This window comes from Cyprinus carpio, chromosome A10 (genome assembly GCF_018340385.1).
Source record: "Cyprinus carpio isolate SPL01 chromosome A10, ASM1834038v1, whole genome shotgun sequence".
Lineage (NCBI taxonomy): Eukaryota > Metazoa > Chordata > Actinopteri > Cypriniformes > Cyprinidae > Cyprinus > Cyprinus carpio.
This window is the reverse complement of record NC_056581.1, coordinates 18,349,198-18,375,233: the sequence shown is the minus strand read 5'-3', so window position 1 is coordinate 18,375,233 and position 26,036 is coordinate 18,349,198. Positions and strand designations below refer to the sequence as shown.

General features: G+C 33.8%; 2 protein-coding genes across 3 annotated transcripts; one reads left to right on the top strand and one right to left on the bottom strand.

Moving 5' to 3' along the window:
* Positions 1-1,495: 1,495 nt before the first annotated feature.
* LOC109110502 (transmembrane emp24 domain-containing protein 2-like) lies at positions 1,496-6,033 on the bottom strand. 2 transcript variants are annotated; one of them, XM_042765603.1, is made up of 5 exons: positions 5,723-6,033; positions 4,745-4,937; positions 3,956-3,976; positions 3,426-3,533; positions 1,496-2,399 (listed from the first exon to the last, which is right to left on the bottom strand). In XM_042765603.1, the coding sequence occupies exons 1-5, from the start codon at positions 5,900-5,902 to the stop codon at positions 2,275-2,277; spliced, it is 627 nt and encodes a 208-aa protein (XP_042621537.1). In that variant the 5' UTR covers positions 5,903-6,033; the 3' UTR covers positions 1,496-2,274. The 2 variants fall into 2 exon arrangements, with proteins under 2 accessions (XP_042621537.1, XP_018979079.1); XM_019123534.2 differs by lacking the exon at positions 3,956-3,976 and having other exon boundaries at positions 5,723-6,028.
* A 567-nt stretch (positions 6,034-6,600) lies between these two features.
* Positions 6,601-20,943, top strand: ptpn11a (protein tyrosine phosphatase non-receptor type 11a). Its single transcript, XM_042765602.1, has 16 exons — positions 6,601-6,858; positions 8,916-9,038; positions 9,789-9,983; positions 10,104-10,296; positions 10,722-10,841; positions 11,426-11,539; positions 11,662-11,758; positions 11,854-11,933; positions 12,006-12,164; positions 13,735-13,866; positions 13,949-14,103; positions 14,829-14,896; positions 15,027-15,178; positions 16,282-16,394; positions 17,333-17,432; positions 19,064-20,943. The coding sequence occupies exons 1-15, from the start codon at positions 6,845-6,847 to the stop codon at positions 17,400-17,402; spliced, it is 1,785 nt and encodes a 594-aa protein (XP_042621536.1). The 5' UTR covers positions 6,601-6,844; the 3' UTR covers positions 17,403-17,432; positions 19,064-20,943.
* The last annotated feature ends 5,093 nt before the right edge of the window (positions 20,944-26,036 follow it).

The window sequence follows — 26,036 nt, the reverse complement described above, 5'->3', positions numbered from 1 at the left end:
TTTCATTTTCCAACAGGACTTGGCACCTGCACACAGTGCCAGAGCTTCCAGTACCTGGTTTAAGGACCATGGTATCCCTGTTCCTTAATTGGCCAGCCAAACTCGCCTAACCTTAACCCCATAGAAAATCTATGGGGTATTGTGAAGAGGAAGATGCGATATGCCAGACCCAACAATGCAGAAGAGCTGAAGGCCACTATCAGAGGAACCTGGGCTCTCATAACACCTGAGCAGTGCCACAGACTGATCGACTCCATGCCACGCCGCATTGCTGCAGTAATTCAGGCAAAAGGAGCCCCAACTAAGTATTGAGTGCTGTACATGCTCATACTTTTCATGTTCATACTTTTCAGTTAGCCAAGATTTCTAAAAATCCTTTCTTTGTATTGGTCTTAAGTTATATTCTAATTTTCTGAGATACTGAATTTGGGATTTTCCTTAGTTGTCAGTTATAATCATCAATATTAAAAGAAATAAACATTTGAAATATATCAGTCTGTGTGTAATGAATGAATATAATATACAAGGTTCACATTTTGAATGGAATTAGTGAAATAAATTAACTTTTTGATGATATTCTAATTATATGATCAGCACCTGTACATACATATATATACATGAAAAGGCATATATAGGCAAAAACAATGATTTATTATTATTATAATTTTTTTCATTCACCAGTCAGTTTTTAGATTTCAGGCTATTTTTAGCCAAACTTTGTACAGAGATGATTCTCAACTATATTATGAAAGATATAACAGAATGGTTTGATATACTTTTGTACTTTATGCGATTATGTACTTGGTTTGATATACTTTTGTACTTTATGCCCATCTAATTTGGTAATTACCCATCTTTTTCTATACAATCTGTATCATTGCATCTAATTTGACCTCTATTACTGTGCTCTATTCTTGGGGCAAACCATAATGAAAAAAGAAGTGTGTATAATGTTTAATAATGAGACTTGGCTTAACATTGCTCTTTTGTTGTTTTTGAATGCTTCCATTGTCCTCATTTGTAAGTTGCTTTGGATAAAAGCGTCTGCTAAATGACTAAATGTAAATGTAATGTGCTCTTGGGGCAAACCATAATGAAAAAAGAAGTGTGATAATGGGAATAATAACTTGGCAACATTTTCATAAGAATATCTCATATTTCATGGGACTATTGATCTATAATTTATTTCCCTCTTGTTTCCCCAAAATGCTTGATTAACATGATGTTTGTCCTGGTGTCCTCTACAGATGACATGCATAAAAATTATGCCTTGTTTTGTAACAAAAAGTCATAGAAATTAGAAAGTCAGAGAAATTCATGAAAATATGATGTCCTCTACAGAGGCATGTGTCCCAGGAGGATATATAATACTGGACAATAATTTATACATGGATAATATACACAAATATCAAATACATGGCAGTAAGACTTAAATGTTGCTGCAAGTTTCCATGTTGTGCATCCAAATCTCGTCACCGATGATAAAAAGGAGACATTTTAAGAACACGTTTCATGTTTATTAAATCAAATCCATATTTGACACACATATTCATTGAACTTCAGAGGTTTAGAGTTTTATCATCAGTTCACCAGTAGCCTTAGCCAGATTCTTTAATGAAAGAGTTGGTTTAGACAACAAAAATGGTACAAAACTACAGAGTTTCTCCCGTGTGAAGAGACTGGAGATAGAGAAAGAAAAGAAACTGAAATTAAACATTTCAAAAACACACCAGAAAATCTGCAAAAGTAACTAAGCAGTCAATTTACCAGCATCAGGTTTAAATATGTGCCATGGAGGTTGTTAGAATAACTAAATGTGATAATGAGCAGTGAAAATGACATGAAATGTGCTCCTGACGACCGCTGACTTCACATCCACTCACAACATTGTTCATCCTATGGATTTATTCCATACAATCCTAAACCATGTTCTTGTATTGGGGCAATACCACATCATCACCTTTACATCATTCTCATAGTATTGTGCAATCGTAACAGTATTGAAAAAGAAACACCGAGCAAAAAAATAAAAAGAAGACTGTTCAATAAAGTCGGGGCTTAAACAAACTCAACGAATTAACAATTCAAAATCGCACCCTTTACCAAACAAACAATGAAGAGATCTACAGCTGGGGCAAATGAAAACTAAAACACAGATTGGTGGACTAGCGAACAACCACGTTCTTCCCATCTCTGCTGAATTGGACATCCAATTCGTATAACTGTTAAATCACAGACTCGATGTGTTTATGTTGTGGAACACAGACAGGATTTTTATACGACTCTCCGCACTTCAAAGAATCTCTTCAGGTAGTAAATCTGTCCGAGGGTCATGGCCACCAGCACCAGAGCCTCAAAGAAGGACCACAGCACCACCCTGCTGTTCGTGTTGTCATTGACTAGAGGACAGAGACAGCAGGTTTAATATACACAGGCTAAAAACAGAGAAATAAATCATTCAAAGTCAATTTAAATATGCATTTTAGCTGGACTGGTGTCATGCTAAAATAAAAATAAATAATTCCATAAATATTCAAAAGTTCATTTAAACATACACATATTTGCTCATGGCAAAATTAATTAAAATAAATATTAAAATAAATATAAATAAATAAAAGGCCATTTTAACAAGTATATTTTTGATGGGTTCACCTGTCAAAAAAATAAATAAATTAAATAATAATAATAAATAAATAAATATATATTTTTGCAACAACAACAACAATAATAATAATAATTCAAATGCCATTTAAAATATTTTTGCAGGGTTCATGTCAAAATTAAAAAAATTAAAACATGCATATTATAGCTGGATTGATGTAATGCCAAAACAAAAATAATAATTCAAAAACCGTTTAAAAAACATGCATATTAGAGCTGGGTTCATTTCATAATGTAAAAAAAGAAATTCTAAAGGCCATATAAATATGCACATTACAGCTGGATTCATGCAAATGTCAGAATTGAAGGGATTGAAAGGGATAGTTCACCCAAAAACTCTGTCATCGTTTACTCACCCTCATGTTGATCCAAACCTGTATGAGTTGCTTGAACATAAAAGAAGATATTTTGAAGTTTGCTGGTAATCAAACAGTTGGTGGTTGCCATTGACTTCCATAGTTTTTCTTTTCCTTCTATGGAAGTCAATGACAACCACCAACTGTTTTTGACTACCAGCAATCTTCAAAATATCTTCTTTTATGTTCAACATAAGAAAACAACTCATACAAGTATGGAACGACACGAGGGTGAGTAAACGATGACAGAATTTTCATTTTAGGGTGAACTATCCCTTTAATAATAATTCCAAGGGCATTTCAACGTGCACATGGGTTCACGGTTTTTAAAAACCCTGCGGAATAATAATTGCTTAAAAGTCAGCAGCAGCAGCAGCGGTGGTGACGTGATCAGTGCGGATGTCTTACTTGCGCGGTGTATTCTCTCTCGGACCTCCATGTATTCCTGCTCATGTTTGACCGCCGTCATGGCAACCGCCAGCTCGTTGATCATCTCCTCCAGCTTATTCTGATGAGCTGGAAATAAATGCATCGCAATTTACTCATAATGATCATATCCACGCAAACATTTCATGCAAATACAAACAGCAGAAGACAAGTTTGGAACCATCTGTGACAAACGGCTTTAGTTTTTTGTTTTCATTACTAAAAACAGTTCTGTATAAAGCATAAATGATAAAACCAGAACAGACTTCAGTTAAAAATGCAAAACAAGCAATGATAACTTCAAACAAACCTCTTCTATGATAAAACACGACCATTCATGTTATATCTGTGAAACAAAATCCACACAGTACTCTGTTTGGGATTCAGTGAGATGTTCAGCTGACTGTCTTTATACACACAGGTGCAAACTGAAGTGCAGATGCAGTTAGATTGAAGTTTAAAGCTCAACATGAACAGATGTTAAAATGATCTACTGTACAGTCTATTCCTACCATCCCAGCTGTCCCCGCCTCCTGAACAGGGAAGAAAGCACATTAGAGGCAAAAAAAAAACAAGTTAAATCAATTTCAGCACTGTATAAACACTAAAAAATGTAATTATTATTAATGCTTAAATATTAAAATATAGTCATTTTAGAATTGAGATAATATTATATGTTCCAGTTTTATTTATTTGATTATTTTCATTTAAACTAGTTACAATAATTGTATTAGTTTCATTTTTTTGTTATATGTCTACAGTTTTGTTAATTTTCATGTCAGTTTAAATTAATAGCAATTTAATCAATGATTATATCAACGCAAACATTTCTGCATTTGCAGCACGTATATTCAACAACATTATAGTTTTCACTTATTTTGAATTAGTTTTTATTTTTATATTTTCCATTTTGATTTCAGCTTAAGTTTTAGTAATTTTGTTAGCTTATTTTTTCTTTTAAATATGCCCATGTAGTTTTTTAACTAGCAAAAATGATTAAAATTTTTTTGATATTTGAGTTCATTTAAGTTATTAACTTCAATCAATTAATTTTTACTATGATAACTCTGATATATAGAAATAAAGAAATTTCAAGGCAACGGAGATATTTTAGAACTAGGCAGAAAACCTGACATTCATTATAGAAAGTTCAACAAATATTTTATTTCCCATGACTTTTCCAGTTCCCCGAAAGATTCCTGGTTTTCCGAGACCCTGGGAACCCTGCCATATGGAGCAAAAGAGAGCACTCAATGAAAAACAAAGTTCCCAGAAACCCCTGCGTCGGTTTACACGCTCACCCTCGGTCTCCATGTCCTGTCCTTTGGGTGCCTCCCCGATGTCGATGGTGAACATCACGATCTTAGGGGTCATGGTGGACATCTTGTTGCTGAAGCAGAACTTGTAGGTTCCGTCCATATGGGCGGCTACAGAATACTTGCCGCTGGACTCGCGGTCTCCTTTATAGATCTGCTTCCCGTCCGGACCGGTTATCTGTTCAGGACAAACAGAACATTAGGTAAACCTCAACGAATACAGGTACATCTGCAGGTGTCAAAACTTGAACAGATGTGTTTATAGTTAATATCCGTGTGTGTGTGTGTGTGTGTGTGTGTGTGTGTATATATATATATATATATATATATATATATATATATATATATATATATATATAAAAAAAAAAAAGTAAACATACATATACATACCATATATACGTATGTATATGTATGTATGTATGTATGTATGTATATATATCACACACACACACACATATATATATACACACACACACACACACACACATATACACACACACACACATACATATATACACACACACACACACACACACACACACACACACACATATATATACACACACACACACTCGAGTACAGTACATTACAGTATATAGTAACAAGCAAACTATTGGATTACAAATGGTACCAGGAGCAAAATACCATAGTAATACCACAGTATTTGTGTTTAACAACCATCTGGTGGAAGCAAAGGAAGACCAAACAAGACTAGATCACTCTTACTTTCACCTCGACCCTTCTAAACGTTATCAACACATAAAAACCTTACATTAAGGCTATACATAATCTAGTATGTAAGGATTATTAATCACTAACAGCCAGCAATTCACTTCCGGCTTCCTGCACCATCTGCTCTGAGCAGAGCGCGGCACCCGCAGACCTCCCTCAGCGCCTGTTTCAGGGCTAGCCTTCATTGTTAATGACATTTATGAACATAAGAGGTGTTTTTGTGATGCCCACCTCCACGTCGATGTCCAGAAATCCTCCCTCGGCGACCTCAAACATCAGGCCCATTTTCGTGCCCGAGTTGACGTTCTCATAGAAACACTCCTCCGCGTGAGCGTCGATGCTAACGAAATAGCCGCTCGCCGTGTAAGACAGCGCGCCGAGGAGCACGACGAGTTCCGAGAGCGTAAACATGTTTGGTGCGCTGTATTAATGAGGGATGAAACCCATAAAAGAGACTTTACGCCGCGCTGGACCGATAAAGGCGGAGACTTCGAAGCGCTAGCTGCGCTACCGATGATGCCACGTCAAGCTTTAGACGAGCCGCCTGAAGGGACAAAAAGGCTACGACGCCGGACGTGTTTCGCGTTTGCAAAACATAAAAACGTTGTCAGAGTTGTCAGAGCGCTTTAACAAAGACATTGACCTGAACTGTGTTTCACACAAGTACAGAACCGATTTATTTTATTACTATATTTATATAGAATTATTTTGGTATTATTTTGGTGGCTTTTTTATTAAAAAGAACACAAACATTAAAATGCAACTCAGAGGGGAAATGTTGTTTTTCTTTGATAATGATGATTAAAATAATTTTATATATTTATTTGAATTAATTACAATATATTATTTTAATATTATTATAAATTGACGTATTATATAGAGAGTATAGAGACGTTTTATTTAAATTAAATAAATAAAAATATATATATATATATTATTTAAATTAAATAAATAAATAAATTATATATATATATATATTATATATATATATATATATATATATTATATAATATAATATATATATATATATATATTTTTTTTTTTTTTTTTTTTTTGTGTTGTTCCTGTCTTCCGCCTCTAGAGGCCGCGTCAGTGCGGTGCGCCGCGCGTTGTGTGTCGCAGCTTTGGTGACGTTTTTCCAATCGACTCCAGAAAACTCTCCGCCGCCGCGGCCTAGCGTTCCCGTTCCCTTTTTCCCTTTTTCCCGTCATTTTATTCACTCATGTCCGTCTGTCCGAACCCAAACCGAGCGGGAGCCGCCGCCGTATGAGTCGCTGAACACGGGACGGTCGATTTAAACGGAGTTTTTACCCGAAAAGCTCGTGAAATTACTGTAAACAGAGTGAGGGAGCGATGACATCCCGAAGGTGAGAAACTAGCAAAAACAAACCCAATATTCTCTCCACTTCTCACTTACTTTAAATATCTTATCGCTGTCGGGCATCCTGTTTTCGTGGTAAATCAAACAAATGTTTGTTTCAAGTGTTATAAGCGTGTAAAATGCGAAACGAGCGTGTTTAATTGAAATGTCAGGCAGTTTAATGATTAAAACCCAACAGGGCGAGACTGAACATGTTCGGGTCTGAAAGAGTCTGATGAGCAATAAACGGTGGTTAGCACATCGAAAGTCTGATTAATGATCATGCTTCATATCTGCTGATGATTGACAGGTCGCATTGTTGATTTGACGACAGATAGAGATGATCAACAGGAAAATGACACTGTTTTGAAGCGACATGACAGCAGCGTGGTGTGAATTTGAGTTATTTTGATTATTGTAGTTGTTGTATCTGGCCAGCTTGTGTTGATATTGTTTTCATGTCATCTGCATTATAGATAGACAGAGATAAGATTCACAGATGCATGCATAATTCATTATATAGGAAATGAAAGTCAGATTGCATTAGAAACAAACTGTCAAAGCATGCATCACTTGACAGAAAGTTATGATTTGTGACACGCATAAAGCAATCATTTTTTATGTTTTTTTAAAGAAGTCTCTGCATTTATTTGACCAAAAATATTGTGATTTAAAATAACAGTTTTCTATTTTAATATACTTTAAATTATAATTTATTTCTGTGATGTAAAGCTGTATTTTCAGCATCATTACTCCAGTCTTCAGTGTCACATGATGCTTATGCTGAATTAATATCAATATTGGAAACAGTTTTGATGCTTATCTTTTCTAACAATATAGGACTTCATTATCACTTTTTATCAATTTAACACGCCCTTGCTGAAAAAAAAACATTTTTTTTCAAAAGAAATAAGGCAAGTTGTATTGTAAGATTTCTATTTTGAATAAATGCTGTTCTTTTTAACTTTTTATTCATCAAAGAATGTTGAAAAAAGTATCACATGTTGCAACAAAAAATATTAAGCAGCAAAACTGTTTCCTATATTGATATTAATTCAGCATAAAATTAGAATGATTTCTGAAGATCATGTGACACTGAAGACTGGAGCAGTGATGCTGAAAATACAGCTTTGATCACAGAAATAAAATGCATTTTAAATTATATTAAAATAGAAAACCATTATTTTAAATTGCAATAATATTTCACAATATTACTGGTTTTTCTGTATTTTTTATCAAATAAATGCAGCTTTGACGAGCAGAAGAGACGTCTTTCAAAAACAATCTTACTGATCGCAAACTTTTGAACAGCAGTGTACATATACACACACACAAAGGCATATGTTGCACTATTTTGTTCCAGTAATGTCTAGGTTCATCATAGATAACTATAACTAAACTTTGTTATTTGAAATAAAGAAAATGTTAACTGCAATAATATAAAAAACAATAGACTTTATTTCTGCTATTTTTCATTTTAATTTAGTTTAACCTGATTGTAACACAGTCTCTAGTCACAGTGCCCCACTGTGACACTGATGTACAAAAATAAAAGTGAAACTGAAACTAAAATAAGAAAAAAAATAAAAATAAAATATGTATGTATATATATATATATATATATATATATATATATATATATATATATATAAAACTAATAAAAACAACAAAATGACTAAAACTGTAATTAAAATTCAAATAAACAAAGAAAATAAAAATTAAACTAATACAAAATATTATTAAATACAAGAAGCTACTGAAAATGACAAAAATGCACAACAAAATGACTAAAACATTAATTAAAAATAAATAAAAACTATAATAGTATATCAGTGATATTCTCTATATTTAATGTGCTAAAATGGGTTTATTGTTGAGCTGCATCTCTAGCTTCTGATTCTGAATGATCTTTTTTTCATATGACATTTCTGCAGTCACTTTTATGCTTGCTGTTTATTTCCTGGTCAGTAGCTGTTTTGTTTGCTGAATAAAAAGGGTTAATGCACAATGCATCAGTATTGTGTATGTGATGCAGTGTTGAGGGTGTTGTGTTTGTGTCTGTAGGTGGTTCCACCCCAACATCACTGGAGTGGAAGCGGAGAACCTTCTCCTCACACGTGGTGTGGACGGCAGCTTCTTGGCCCGTCCCAGCAAAAGCAACCCTGGAGACTTTACGCTGTCCGTCAGGTGAGAGCTGATGGAGAAATCAGGATTTAGGCTGGGAATAATAATCGTATATTATGCACTTGACTACAGTGTAGAAATATCCTGCTAAATTTAAAAGCTAACAAGCTTACATTTGAAGTTTAAAAAAAGGGCAGAAATTCATCGTAAAAATACTGAAGGTGTTTCCAGTATTACAGGACGGCTGTATTTCATTAAGTGACATAATGCTAATACACTACCAACTAAACTCTGCTATTTACCTTAAAAAGTACTGATATCCATCATAATAATACAGTACTGTGTGTGAACGTCAGTGTTTGGAAGCTTAATGTAATCACAGTCTGTCTGCTTCTATTCACGAGACACGGATAACTTTTGTATAATGAACTCATCAAGCATTTGAACCCCTTAAAACATTTTAACATTGATAACTCAGTACTAAAGAATTGGAAGGAGGGCACACACCGGCAGAACATCTGGCAACCGCAAACACGAAAGCTTGTGGAGGCTTGTCATAAATGCAAGATAATGAAAATGAAATGTTTCAGGATTAATAACCAGTGGGCAAATATAAATGCATTGTGCAGCTCTTGTATAAATTATAGTTTTTACTTGCAAAACCATATATTTGACAGCGCTTTAAAGTAAAATTACATGTAATATGATAGCTTGCAGTTATGTACAGATAATTACTGTAACATTTTTAACTGTCTGCTATTATAAACTGAAGTTTTATTATGTGCAATGAATTTAAGCTCTTCTCATCTCTAGGCGAAATGGCGCCGTCACCCACATTAAGATCCAAAACACGGGAGATTATTATGACTTGTACGGTGGAGAGAAGTTTGCCACCCTGGCTGAGCTGGTGCAGTATTACATGGAACATCACGGACAGCTGAAAGAGAAAAACGGAGACGTCATTGAGCTGAAATACCCGCTCAACTGTGCCGATCCCACGTCTGAGAGGTGAGCGCTAGCGTAGCTCATTATCCGTCTGTCCTTCCATGCTATTTGTGTTTTATATGCCTTTTTATTGCCGTCTGAAACCGAACACCCTCCTCTGATGTTGTCCTTTAATTTTTTGCAGTGGTTTCACGGTCACCTATCTGGTCGTGAGGCCGAGAAGCTGTTGACAGAGAAGGGCAAGAATGGAAGTTTCCTGGTGAGAGAAAGTCAGAGTCACCCGGGAGATTTTGTGCTGTCCGTACGGACCGGAGACGACAAGACGGACACCAGCGACGGCAAACCCAAAGTCACGCACGTCATGATACGCTGCCAGGTAAAGTTCACTTACAATTTTGACTTGCACGTCAAATTAGAAAGAGGTTAGGATGGTTAAACAACCAGCTCGTCATTTAGTGAGCTCAAATAATGTAAAATATTTTACTTGTTTGTTAAATGAAAAGATGCAACTTTGTGATTTAAATACTCTTCAAGTAGCTGTTTCTTACATAAATAAATATTTATATTTATAATAAATAATAAAATGTAAAGGTGTGTATATATATACACATTTATTTATTTATTTATATGTCAGCAGTGCTTTAAATATTTAGGCTAAAATGCATTCTTGCATTTCGTTTGTGTTACTTAATTGTTGGTCTAGATTGGAATCCTGTTTAAATAGTTAGTAGGTTTATATATTTCCAAATCACTGTGTTGTGTTATATATGTGGGCTGTAATTTCTATTTTCCTGTTATCAGCATGATCTGAAGTATGATGTTGGAGGTGGGGAGAAATTTGACTCGCTCACAGACCTGGTGGAGCATTACAAGAAAAACCCAATGGTGGAAACACTGGGGACAGTCCTGCAGCTCAAACAGGTGTGTGATTGAACATTTTAGGTAATCGTGCATTGAGAAGTGCACTTTTAAATCACAAATATGCACATATGCTAAATGAATACACTTCTGTTCAAAAGACTGGGGTCAGTAAGATTTTTTTTCAAAGAAATTAATACTTCTCTTCAGAAAGGATGCATTAAATTGATAAAAAGTGACAGTAAAGGCATTTATAATGTGACATTTTGATTTCAAATAAATGCTGTTCTTTCGAAGTTTCTATTCATCAAAAAAATCCTAAAATCGGAAATGTTTCATGAACAGCAAATCAGCATATTAGAATGATTTCTGAAGATCATGTGACACTGAAGCCTGGAGTAATGATGCTGAAAATACAGCTTTGATCACAGGTTTCAGCTTTGTATGTACATATTAATATGCATGTGTTTTTACTGTATTTTTGATCAAATAAATGCAGCCTTGGTGAGCACGAGACCCCAAACTTTTGAATGCTAGTGTATATGAACTTAGTACGTTTGACCTCCCTAAACACTTATTTGAGATGATGAACTGGACAAGATTATTCCTAGCATAAGTTTTCCAATGCAGTGTTATGTTTCTTGCAGCCTCTGAACACTACTCGCATCAATGCAGCAGAGATTGAAAGTCGGGTACGAGAGCTCAGCAAGCTGGCAGAGACCACAGATAAGGTCAAGCAGGGATTCTGGGAGGAGTTTGAGGTGAGAGCAAGTCAGCACCCAGTATAGTGCCAGATTGACCAATGGTCTGTTCAGCTGATCAATCACTGTATTCATTATGAAGAGTCGAGTTCTGACGATCATTTGTAATTCTGTGTCCACAGACGCTTCAGCAGCAGGAGTGTAAACTGCTCTACAGTCGCAAGGAGGGCCAACGGCCGGAAAACAAAAACAAGAACAGATATAAGAACATTCTTCCTTGTGAGCAAACATCATCATCATGCAGAATTCTCAAAATCACATGCCCCACATGAGCCACCAGTGTGATTATCGTTATCTCTGTGTCTTGTCCTCAGTCGACCACACACGAGTCGTGCTGACCGATGGTGACGCGAACGAGCCGGGCTCTGACTACATCAACGCCAACACCATCATGGTAATAAAGGGGCCCTCAGGTCCTGTCAAAATGAAGTTTTAAGTGTAGTAACATGGTTTTTGTGGTTCCCAGCCTGATATCGAGACTAAAAGCAACAACTCCAAGTTGAAGAGGAGCTACATCGCCACGCAGGGCTGCCTGCAAAACACCATCAGTGACTTCTGGAGGATGGTGTTCCAGGAGAACTCTCGAGTCATCGTCATGACCACGAAGGAAGTGGAACGGGGAAAGGTGAGGGGATTCCTAAAGCTTGGACCAGTTACAGACATTTTCATTCTGGTTCATGGACTGGTTTTTAGATTGCTAAAGGAAATATCTAAATATGCAAACTTTGACCGTATTTAAATACATTTGGAATGGTACTGTAGCATGTGAATTAATGTTGAAATTTTTTGCCGAAAATAGAGGTGCATAATTTGGTCAATAAAAATCTAATTGCAAATTTATTTAATTGTTTATTTCTGATTAAAATTGTGATTTTAAAATAAACTAAAAAAAAAAGTTTTCATGATTTCAAATAAAATATATGAAAACTGAAATAAAATTAAATATATATTTTTTTTTTATCTCAGCTAGTTGCCAAGGCAGCATTTAAATTTTAATTTAGTAACTTGAGGAATTAACATAACTAAAACTATAATAAAAATTATAAATAAAACTATATAGACATTAAAGAAATATGACAAAGCACAACAAATTACTAAAACTTAAAAAAAAAAAAAAAAAACTAATTCAAAATAATAGCGATAACTATAATATCTCAAAGATACTAAAATAGCTGCAAGTTTGCTGTGCTTGTTTGTGGGGAAGCAAAATTTGGATTATATTTTAAATATCAGTATGACTAGAAAATAATAATAATCACTAAATAAAAGAATATTTACAAAATGTAATACAAAATGAGAAATATTGCTATTGTAATTAAAATATTTCACTATAAAAAAAAGAATCGAGTATTTAGTAAAATAATAATCTAATTTAAAAAAAAATTACAATATTAAGATTTGCAGCTGTCTTTTGCAACCCTTATTCTCACTGAAAATATAGAAAGATGGTTGGTGCAGGTTGCGTCACTCGGAGGATACCTGCGACGCACTTATTTATTCAAACAAATCACAGCCTTTGTTCAATTCAATTCAATTCAAGTTTATTTGTATAGCGCTTTTTACGATACAAATCATTGCAAAGCAACTTTACAGGTCACTCGGAGGATACCTTTTAGTAGTAGCTTATTCAGTGATCAACTGTCAGTTCATGTGCATATATAGCAGAAATTGTTCAGAAAATCACATAAAGACGGTAACAAACAGACGATTAACACTATTAACAGCAATTATGCAATCAAACTTAGAGTAAAATGTGGTAGTTTCTGTATGTTGTCTCTGGGTTAGCGTCATCTGAGGTCCTCTGAGGGTGGCATCATCTCTTCTCAGGTGTTCTGGATCCCGACTGAGCTTGTGTCAATCCTAGTTTTAAAACAGAGAAACAAATAGAGACAAAATTAGCGTAGCTGCTGTTCCAGCCCAAGTAAAATTAATTAGTTTTAACCCAAGCTAAAGAATAAGAATGCGCATTTGATCAGATATAACTGCAGTCAAAAATTATGAGATGCATTATTCGAATGCTTGGCCAAAGAGGTGTGTTTTTAATCTAGATTTAAACAGAGAGAGTGTGTCTGAGCCCCGAAGATTATCAGGAAGGCTTTTGTGATTTGAAAATCACGCAAAGCCATATCCAGTATTGGATTCATTTTTTAGCTCCGGCTGAAATATTCTGAGACGCATTGTGTGTTTCTTCACAGAGTAAGTGTGTGAAGTATTGGCCTGACGTGTCCGCGCTGAAGGAGTACGGAGCCATGCGTGTGCGGAACGTGAAGGAAACGTCGGCACATGATTACATCCTGCGAGAGCTGAAGCTGTCAAAAGTTGGACAGGTACGGTAAAACCCGAAATGGTCACGTCACCACAAAACACAAGAGTCTTTCTCTAACGCCGGTGATCTGGCTGATGTTGTAGGGCAATACTGAGCGTACAGTGTGGCAGTACCATTTCCGCGCCTGGCCTGACCACGGTGTGCCCGGAGACCCTGGCGGCGTGCTGGACTTCCTGGAAGAGGTCAAAATGAAGCAGGAGAGCATAACGGGGGCTGGAGCCATCGTGGTGCACTGCAGGTTATGAGAACACAATCAAAAAACAAGGTTTCTGTGGGTCTTAAAACAGCATAATTCACCCTTGCACAAATTAAGGCCTTAAAATGGTCTTGAATAAATGCAGAAAGTCTTAAATTCATAAATTTGTGGCATTAAATGTTGCATGCACTGCAAAAAAAAAAAAAAACTTTCTACATTATATTTGTTTTCCTATACAAATATCGAAACATCCTCAAAACAAGATGCTTGAGATGCAAAAGTTATGAAGTCTCGTTATCTGAGAAATTAAACAAAATTAAGTAAATTTATACTTAAAACAAGAACGAATATCTGTCAATGAGGAATGAAAACTGGTTTTCCCTTTGAATAAATTAGATTTTTCTGAGCCCATTGGCAGATATTTGTTAGTTTTAATCCTAAACTTAATGCATTTTGATCAATTTCTCATTTCTCAAGACTTGGAAGCTGCATTTTTAAGCTCCGAAGAGTTGCTAAATAATCATTAGAGAACATATTGATATTATCCCTTCAGTTTTCTTTACTTGGTTTTAAAGTCATAATTTACTTTCATAAAACCTGCAGAAACCCTGAAAACAGACTTTCATGAGCTGATTTTAATGACCTCTTAAAATTAAAATATTTGTGGTTTTTAGTTCTTTTAGTAAGACATTTAGTTCAGCTTTTAGTGCAAATATTTTCATCATTAAGCAAGTGTTAGTAAACTTGCATTTCTGTTTCTCCTGCAGTGCTGGGATCGGAAGAACAGGAACGTTTATCGTGATTGATATTTTAATAGACATCATCAGAGAAAAGGGTAAAGTTCTTACATCTAGAGCGATCCTGTGTTGATCCTCTTTCTGTTCATTAGTAGGCCCTGCAGCCTAAATCAGGCCACAGTAGCAGCTTCGCCTGAAGTAAGATCTGACCCTGTCTGTGTTGTGCAGGAGTGGACTGTGATATAGACGTGCCCAAGACTATCCAGATGGTGAGGTCTCAGCGTTCAGGAATGGTACAGACAGAGGCCCAGTATCGCTTCATTTACATGGCCGTGCAGCATTATATTGAGACTCTGCAGCGCCGCATAGAGGAGGAGCAGGTGTGTGCAAGTGACTCTTATATTCATAGACGAGATTTCACTCGATTGATAGTGTTGCCAACATGAGGTTATTTTGCTGTGCTTTTTTATAGGCCTGCACAATTTGACTTATTTTGAATTTGATTTTATATTTATACAAAAAAAACTAATATTTTCTTAATGATTATTACTATTAACACATAAAAATATTTACAAAATAAGATATTACTATTCCCCTGTTTGAGCTTTTAAGAAATAAAAAAAATATAATGTACATATAATATAAAGTAATAATAATGTTTTTTACCAAGCCACAATAAAATTACAGTGCTAATATTTAGGCTTAGTCTTAATTTATTCATTTTTAAATATTAAACCATAGAGCTTTTACTTTGGCCGAAAGAAGGTGAATAATGTTTTACAATATAAATTAGATATTAGTATTGTAATGATGCTATTCCACTGGTAAAAATATATAAGAAAAAATGTAATTATAATAATAATAATAATAACATTATTTTACAGAACGACAGTACGATTATGATAGTAATATTTAGGCTGTCCAAATTGATTCATTTTCAAACATTAGACCATAGAGCTTTTACTTTGGCTGAAAAATGCAGGGAGACTTTGAAGCTTAAGAGATTTATAAATAGAGGAGGAAATGGTGTAGACTTGCAGTGTTGCCAACATGAATTAGTCTCAAGGACTGTTTGTTTTAATTAATAAGTATTTTTAAAGAGCTCCATATTTGCTGTGGTTATTTGTATTGGCTTATATTTGAATGTGCTTATAGCAATATGACTGTAAAATAATGATAATAAATGTTGTTTTATTATGATGATGATGAATATTATACTACTACTGCTACATTAAAACAATTTACAAAATATAATTAAAATGTTTCACTTTAAAATAAAACTTACATAATAAAAGTGAAAAAAAAAAACGATTTGAATTTATTCGTTTCCAAACAATACACCTATTACAGTATTTTGGCGGAAAACTGCAGGGAGACTTTAAAGCCTGTCTTTTGCTGACAGCAGATTTATAAAGAGAGGAGCAGAATGGTGTAGATTTGCAGTGTTGCAGCATGAATTTATCTCATGGACTGTTTCTTTCAGAAAAGTAAAATTAAAGGACGTGAGTACACCAACATCAAATACTCTCTCTCTGACCTGACTGGAGGAGACCAGAGCCCTCTGCCACCGTGCACACCAACACCAACCTGTGCCGAGTGAGAACACGCATGCATTTACACAGTTTAACACAGTTTAGCACTTTAGAGAAATCAATGGCAAATGAAGCAATAGAAATGATAAGACATCTCTTGACAAACACCTTTTTTTTCTCTCTCTCTCTCTGTTTTGTTTGAGTTTTATCAAATTATATTTCCAACTCTAAATTCTGCTTTGGAAAAAGCACCAGCTTTTAAATTCAATATGAAACTGAAGCTGCGATAGACTTTACTACTATATTGTGATGTATTTCTGAGTGAAATTGCTATCAAATAAAATGTAGAGCTTGATTTTATTCTTCAGTTTTTGAGTGGATTGTGAAAAGTGAGCGTTGCTTAACGGAATAAAAACAGATTAGGTCAAATGTTTTGGATCATGTTTTCTGACATGCTATTTAAATTTGAAGTTTGTGGATTATGAATTTTAAATTTTAAATATTTTGTATACATTTCCGGAACAGAAATCTGAATACTTTATATTGTTGGATTTGGATTTGGTGTTGTTTTTTTATTTTATGGATTTATTTAGGACTCCATAAATTAGAAAAAACTGCCAACAGACAGATTAAAAAAAAAAAAAAAAAAAAATAAATGTTTTTTTATTTGATTTTAGTCTGGATAATGTTATATGAACAACCCCTTCTGTAAAAACCTTCAGAATATAGATAGGAATACAACTGTAAAGTTTAGTGTAAGTATGTAAAATCTATAAATACAAACAGATATAATGTAATAAAATAAACACTTAATAGTGTATTTATTTATTTTTATTTATTTTTTTTTTTTTTTTTTTTTTTGGAAATGCACAGATGAATTGTTTATTAGAAGACCAGTAACATGCATTAATAAAAATAGGGTCAGTTTTAATTTCATGCCAGCTATAAGCTGGAATCTTGTGCCATGATGTGTGGTTACGATGTAAATCCATGTGTTTTCAGCATGAGGGACGACAGCTCTCGAGTCTATGAGAACGTGGGTTTAATGCAACAGCAGAAGAGTCACAGATGAGATGAGATTCCAGCACTGTCCAAATCACAGGTATGACGGCTCACTCTTCACCACAACACATCACAGTATGTTCAGTCCCACATTCAACAGCTTCTTTAGTATTCTGACACATTTACATCTGTTTTTGATAGTTTGATAGAGTCCTGTTCACTTCAAAAAGAACTTATTAACTCTCATGTCTTTATAACCAGGAGAAGAATTTCCTTGTTAATGTTATCTCATTGTACAGAAACGTACTGATTTTTGTATTCTTTTTTTAGGATTTTTTTCCCCACAAGTTTTTTAACTTGTGGTGTTCCCAGTCAGAAATGACCAGACTACAAAATTGCTTAAAATATCTTCTGCTATATTACTACCAAATCTTTTTATTGTTTTCTTTCAATTAGCACAGTTTTTGTATTTCTTTTTGTATTAAAATTTTTTTTTTTTCGTGATCAGAGGCCTCATTGATCTGAGCTCATGCACCTGTTGAACATGATCAAAGCTATCCACAAATAATGCTTTTTTCACTCAAAAACAAGTGCGTAAGCTCAGATCATTGAGGCCTACAATCAGTGGATTTTAAAAAGAAATATAAAACCTGTGCTAACTGAAAGAAAACAAGTTCAGAAAAAGATCAAAGTCAAGATTTTGTGATAATTGAGCATAATGAGAGATTTACAAGTAATCTTTAAAAGGCTGGTCATCTCTGAAAAGGGACACCAAATTAAGGTAAAGTATTTTCAGCACAGCACAAGGATCAAAATGACTTGATTCACCCAAAAGTTGCATTTTCATCAGTCTCTTGATTCATTTCTGCTTGGGTACTATAGAATTGATGTTGCTTGTAGATGAAGATTTACGATATTAACTCTTTCCCCGCCATTGATGAGTTATCTTGTCATTTAGAAGACAACGCTCCCCCGCCATTGACGAGTTTTTACAACTTTTCGTGTTTTCACTGTTATACACTTGGGGGCGCTATTACACATCTTCTGAATGAGTACAAAACTTCCCGAACAAAAACACACGTGAACAGGACAGAAAAACTAGCGAACTTTTATGTAAACAGATGCATATGAGATATAATGCAATCATCAGCAATAGACAGCATATAAATGAAAACTGCATTATGTTATGGAGTAAAATGATGATTCAGGAAGTGGTGTATATATCTGTGCAAGCTTTGGAGGTGTTGATGGAAGCGATTTACTGGATTTATACTTTGATAATCGTACTGAATATTATCCAGTTGTAGATTTTGATAAAAATTTGATTTTTTTCACCTTTTTGCTCAAAATTATACATTTTTATGAAACCGACTTGGTTTCAAGTGTTGATAAAAAAAGAATGCTTTAAGCTAGAATTAAACTGATTTTTTTTTGTTTAAAAGTAGAGGCTTTGATCTTTCTTTTGGCGTATTGCATATTCAAATATTCATACAGCAAAATATTCTGTTGGCCGTCAAATTTTAGTGAAGATCATCAAAATCACTGGCAGTGGCTGGCAACTTTTTTCAAAAATGCTGGCGGGGAAAGAGTTAACAGCTCTGTGCAATGCAGGTTCCCAAAAAATGGTCTTTGTAACATCTTGTGTTGAAACTTTGAGGTCTTTGAAAATGCTTTCAGTGTTTATTATTGCTCATTTCAGCCAAGTAATGACTTTTTTTTAATCCCTGACAGGAACTGTTTTTGTTGTTGCCAGACGCTCCTGAACACCTAAGAAGTGATCTTGACTAAAGACAAAAAAAATTAAGGAAATAAAAAAAGAAGCAAAAAAAAATAAAAAATTAAAATCCAGAGACCGGTCCACACGAGCTCAGAGACATGTGGATGGAGTGAACTGCATTTCTCCTTCCAGCTACGTAGCCTTTTAACCCCACACTGTGACGATCATGAAGCCTTACACAGAATAAACCCAAAACAGCCCCTGCAAAATCACGTTTTTTTGGGTGTGGAGTTTTCTGAAATCGATTCGGGCTACTTTTAGCGAGTGTGGGAAAAGCTTACGCTCTTTCATCGTTTTCTTTTTCCATCTCTTTTAAACAAAGCAAGAATGCTTTCTGGAACACTCAAGTGTGATATTCAAACAGAAAATGGACACTAGTATCACATACGCCTGTACTAAAATAATTGGGAACAGAAGAGAAGCAGAAGGAACGAGGGGAATCCTTTTCCTCCGCAAAAGAAAGTTTGTTCATTTTATATTGAGTAAAAAAGGCCCGAATGTGCCATTCGAGTGCTAGTGCTGAATTCAGATCATCCTCTGCCTTCAGTTTAAACCCAGCGTCCTTAAGACTTTGCTCCAAACGGCAGATCTTCAGCACACCCTTGGTTTGCCTCTTCGTCCCCATCGAGAGCGACGTCCTGACCTTTCTGTGGGACAAACGTCTGCGTCACTGGCTTGTTTGTGTTACTGAATTATTGTTCTGCTGCATCAGGCCACCCAGCAGCTGCTTCGGCTTGACTGCGAAATCTGTTTCTTCTTCTTATTATTTTTTAAATGATTTTGCTGTCTTTTAAAAAAAAAAAAAACAAAGAAAAGAAGACTTTTTTTATTTACGTCAAAGCAGCGTATGAACTTAGTTTTAAGAGTGACTGCACATTCGTAACCCTGGTGATTTCTCACTTGTAAAGAGCTGTGGATGTAATTATGGGTTTTAAAGTGTTATTCGGACCCTCTATGATGGACAAACTTGATTTCTGGATTGTTTTTTCCAGGTCACATGCCTTCGATTTCTCACAATGCGAATTTTTTGGCTTTTCTAGGTTTTGCTGGCTTCGCTAAACCAAACTCTTGTTATGTTCAGCATCAGCTGTATTTCATAATTCGTTTAACATTTTCACAAGTGCTTCTTGCTTCATAACCATGGGTTCAAACGTTGTCTTTGTTCACAGACTTAGGTGTCTTATGGTCACAGTTACGTTTGTGTTATCTGGCCTTGACTTTCTTGCTTTCTTCACCTTGAACGTTGATTCCTTACACATTTGTAACACAAAAGTCGGAGGTGACGAGCTCAGCCTGTCAGGTATCCGGCGTACTGTAGTGTGTTTATCGAGCGTGTTTGTATCTTGAAAATACTGCTGTTTGTTTGCTTCTTTTTCAAGTCCGGTCTTCTGTTTCTGCCATGCTTTTTGTTTCTTGTGAACATCACACACGTCTGTGTGTGTCGGTGACCAATTATCTTCCTTTACTTTCTTTTGAAACCAACAAAAAAATGTCACGGTCCTCTTCTACACACAGAAAGCATTACGGTCCAAAGCAACTAATGTGAATTTTTGTCATCGTGAAGAGAACGAAACAGCTGTGGAACTCAATGCAAACTATATTTTTTAAACTTGTATATTGTACATGAATATCTTGTAGAGGAGAATGTACTTACTAAACATATGTAATTGCCATTAAGATATACTGTATGTTTAACCCAGCAGCATTTCTTCTCGTGCCAGACGGTGAGCCTTACAGAAGCTAATAGGGATGATCGTGTTGTTTGGCTAGCAATGCAATGCAATTAACCAACATGAACTCCTTGATAACAATAAACAAGAAGCTCACATCTTCATGCTTGAGTCCTCTTTATTTACAGTAAGCTGTATGATTGATTTTGATGGATGCATGAGTGAATGTAAAGGAGCAGTTTACTTAAAAATGAATATTGGTAAAAAATAAAGATGAGTTTCTTCATGGGAACAGATTTGGAGAAATGTAGCATTGCATCACTTGCTCACCAATGGATGCTCTGCAGTGAATGGGTGCCGTCAGAATGAGAGTCCAAACAGCTGATAAAAACATCACAATAATCCAAGCAGCTTTTCACTTCATAAGGCATTAACTGATGGACTGGATTGGTGTTGATTGTTTGTCAGCTGTTTGGACTCTCATTCTGACGGCACCCATTCACTGCATAGCATCCATTGCTGAGCAAGTGATGCAATGCTACATTTCTCCAAATCTGTTCTGATTAAGATACAGACTCATCTGCATCTTGGATAGTTTGATGGTGATTAAATTGACAGCTAATTTTTGGGTGAACTATTCCTTAAAGCTAGTTGCATGTACACGTGATATTTTGGGTGAACGTTTAGTTTTTTCTTCCTCTGAGACTCGTGAACGTCACTCCAGTTCATCTGTCGTTGTTTTTGGGAATGATCATAACAGGTAATGTTCTGCAAAACAATATAACTTTTGTGATGTAGACATTACATAGCCTCTTTCTTACAGCTCTTACATTAAATGTCGTAAGATTTTAAAAAGCAATGAGCCGAAGCTAATAGATTTATTTGTGCTGGACTCTATTTTGATGTTGTGCAGCTGTTTCACTGCAGGGCTGTGAACTAAACTCTGAAGACTGCAGATCTGGACTTTCCTGCGAAGCCACAAGGACTCAAGGTGAATCTGCTTGCATTAAGCAAAGTAAAAACTATATGTGAAAAATCACACGAAGGCTTTCAAATGTTTTTCATATAAAGTTGAGACTTTTTTTTTTGATGTTGAGTGTTATTTTTTTGTGTGATGTTTGGATGTTTATTATGAGATATTGGATGTTTCTTCTGAGAAAAGACCCCAGTTTTCATCTTGATCTAGAACTGCTCAGATATGCAAATATATATACAATTCTGCAAATAAAAGTACAGTAAAAAGTATGCAATCTCAGAATATTGTTATTTTAGTATCATTGTTATGCTATTAAGTTTCTGTTTATATTTTGAATTAGATTTCACTGTTTATATTATTTTTATTTTTACTTTTTTGTACTAATTTAGTTAAATTTCTAGTAATTTTGTTGTGGGTTTTGACTAGAATTTCTTTTAGTTTAAAGTTTTAGTAATTTACCTTTTTCATTTTTATTAGTTTTTTTTAGCTTAGTGTTAGTAGTTTTGTTTTGTTTTTTTTTAGTTTTAGTAATTTTAGTAATTTCTGTGTTTTTTATTTTTTTTTTTTTTAAGTTTTAGTAATTTTGTTCTGTGTTTCTGTCATTTTTATTATTATTTTTAAATATGTGAATATAGTTTTTATAACTTTTTAGTTAATATTTTAAGTTTGTTATTTTAGTACTTAAAGTTAAACGAAATGAAAATGAGAAATGCCACCTTTGCAATTAACTGAAATAAGTAATATGTAATATATTTTAAGTTGTATTATTTTATTTTTTACTTTTCTTAATTTATTTTACTTTTAACCTCAATATCTCTGTCCCAGTATCAAATGATCAGTGCTGCTCTGTATTCATTTTATAGCTGTACAATTCTTTCTATATTGAGTCATTTGTGTCTATTTTTATTTGGATTGAAATGAAACGTTACTAAGTACCAAATAAAATCTCATGAGTTTTGAGAGCAAAATCTGGGTTATAATTAAAACAACTTGAATGTTGATAATTAATGCAACATTGTGCATATGCTAGTGCATTTCATTACATCCAAGGTTTTTAGTTTAAATCACAAAATACAGATTTAGATACAGTTGCTTTTATCTATTATTACACTTATCTTGATAGTAGTAGAGAATCAGCCTTTGATGTTTTTAGGCATTTTGAGAAATTATTTTGTACTTGAGAATAATCATCTGCTAGTTATATCTATCTATCTATCTATCTATCTATCTATCTATCTATCTATCTATCTATCTGTGCATCTATCTATCTATCTATCTATCTGTATGTGTGTGTATATATATATATATATATATATATATATATATATATATATATATATATTCTCTTATTTTAGTACTATTTATTAAGTATTTATTGATATTTTGAATTGGCTTCTATTTTTATATTTTCTGTTTTAATTTTAAGTAGTTTATTTTTTAAATTGTATGTGTTTTTGTCATTTCTATTTATTTATTTACTAGTATTTCTAATTAGCTTTAATTTATTTGTATTTCAGTTACAGTTTTAGTACTTACGGTTTTAGTCTAAATAATTGTGTATTTGTATTAATAGATACTTTTCAGATGAACTACAAAGAAAAAAATAGTTAAATGACTTTTGGAATTATGGAAAATAAGACTAAATTATTATAGTCCTGTTTAAACACTATTTATATATTATTGAATGTGACCCGACTTTACAGGAAATATTCATAGAACCCCCTGGGATCAGCTTTAAGAGGGCCCCTACAATTAAAGACAAGTAAGTAAGAAGTTACCTCCCCACTCCTAAATGTGAAACTTGGCTTCGTCAACCTAAGGGAAACTTTTCTTGTGGTAATTGTAATTATTGTGAGAATATGGCTAAAACTGCTACATTTATGGATGTTTTCAGTAATAAGACTTACACTATTAACAGTTTTATTAATTGCAATACTACCCATGTTGTCTATCGATTAGAGTGTATATGTGGCTGTTTTCATGTAGGCCTTACTAAAAGGAAATTGAGGGACAGGGTACCTGAGCATAGGTATGCCATCCGGACTAGAAGTATGAATTATCCAATGGCCAAACATTATATTCTGTTTGTTTGTTACCAACACCCTGTTGAAGGCCAGTGGGCCGATATGCATTGGTGTTTTATGCTTTAGCTCTTTTAAATAATAAAGGCTTTTCAACTTTTGCATCCTACTGAGTGCCTGGACCTGGATTTTTTCCAAATTCTTTTTCATGAACAGTTTACCCTTCCATGAGCACCAAAGGATACAAGGGATACCAGCAGTGCTCCAGTTCCCTTTTGTCTACTATTTATATACTATTACAGTATTCACATTTATGCATTTAGCAGACGACTTACAGTGCATTCAGGCTAACATTTTTTACCTAACATGTGTTCCCTGGGAATTGAACCCACAACATTTGTGCTGCTAATGCAAAGCTCTACCACTGAGCCACAGGAAAACATTATTTATTTATGTTTTGAATTAGCTTTTATTTTTTATGTTTTCATTATCATTTTAATCGAATGCTTTTGTCTATTTTCAACTTTTTAAAAATATATTTCGTTTTAGTGTTAACTTTTTTGTATTTTAGTTTTAGTACTACCAGTTTTAGTTCAAATTAATTGTATTGACAAAGACTTTTCAGGTGAACTACAAAGAAAGAAATTAAATAAATAACTGCAATTATGGAAAATAACAAGACAAAATATGTTTTATTTTAGTATTACTACCTATATAATATTTATTTATTCATATTTTGGGTTGACTTTTGTTTTTCTATTTTCTATTTTATTTTTTTAGTCGTGTTTTTGTCATTTTTATTTTTTACTATTTCTCTCTTTAATTTATTTGTATTGTATCAGTGATGTGAGGCTGTGAACTCTCTCATGTGCCTCTCGAGATGATTTCATGTGAAGCATTTTCTCATTCTGCTCACTCTCATCTTCCTCTTTCATTTCATTTGACCCCTGTACAGCAGGATCTCTGACCTGAGATCAGCACCTGAGTGAAAGTATTACAGAGAGACTGTCATGTTGAGGAAGCCCAGCTACAATGGGCATGCTTTTAAACAGCAGCAGGCAAGTTCCAGTCACAAATGATCACACTTTCAGTAAATGTGATGCAGTATCATTTCATTATTATTATTATTTATTTAATATTGTAGTATTTATTCATATTTTAAATTAGCCATGGGTTATATAGTTAACTAAAACTAAAACCTTTATGTGAAATAAACGATTACTGAAATAAAGTATAACATTTCAGATAGTTTTCTAATTTTCAACATTTCTCATTTAAATTTAGTTTAACTTTATGTATTAAAATAAACATTTTTTTTATTAATCACAGCACACAAGACACACACACACACACACACACACACACACACACACACACACACACACACACACACACACACACACACACACATATACATATATATATATATATATATATATATATATATATATAGACCTACTTTAAATGACAAAAACAAAAATATTGCTAAAACTTTAAAATGAATTTGGAAATATAAAAATAAAAAACATTCAAAATATTAATAAAATTATATTTAAAATATTACACTTATACACATTATTAAAATTATTATTTATAGTTTAGAATTGTTTCAGTTTGAGTAATTTGCAAAGGTGCTTTTGCAATTTTATTTATTAAAAATATTTCCCTTTTTCATTTTAATTTTATTTTAGTAATTTTTTATTTGCTTTGTTTTAGTCATTTTTTATCTCCTTTTGACATTTTCCTTAGTTCTTATAATATTATAATTTTCTTTTACTATTCATATTTTATTTTTTGTTGAATTTTATTTAGATTTATTTATTTTAGTACAACTTCAATTTTTTCAGTTTTTAATCTAGTTTCTAGATTAGGTTTTTAACCTAATATTCACATTTTATGTTATTTCAGCTTTATTTCAAGTAATAAAAAAAATTGTCATTAGTTAATAGTTGTTGTTAACAATTGCAGCAAGTATTAATTTTATCATGTGTCCTTTCTGATATTATTTGGCTGTAATTCTAGGGTAATTTGCTTCAAAAACAATCACAAGGGGGCAGTAGAATCCCACGAGGTCACATGGTCACTGAGACTGTAATTTTGCTCAGTATTTATAACAAATTACAGCATAATGGTCATTTCGAATGCGACCTTTTAAAGTAATGAGCCGTGGTGAAAGATAGTAATTGATTATTAAAAAAAAGAGTTCATGTGAGAAAACCAAACTGGATAACAAGCCGTATATATAAAAGATTATTGCTAT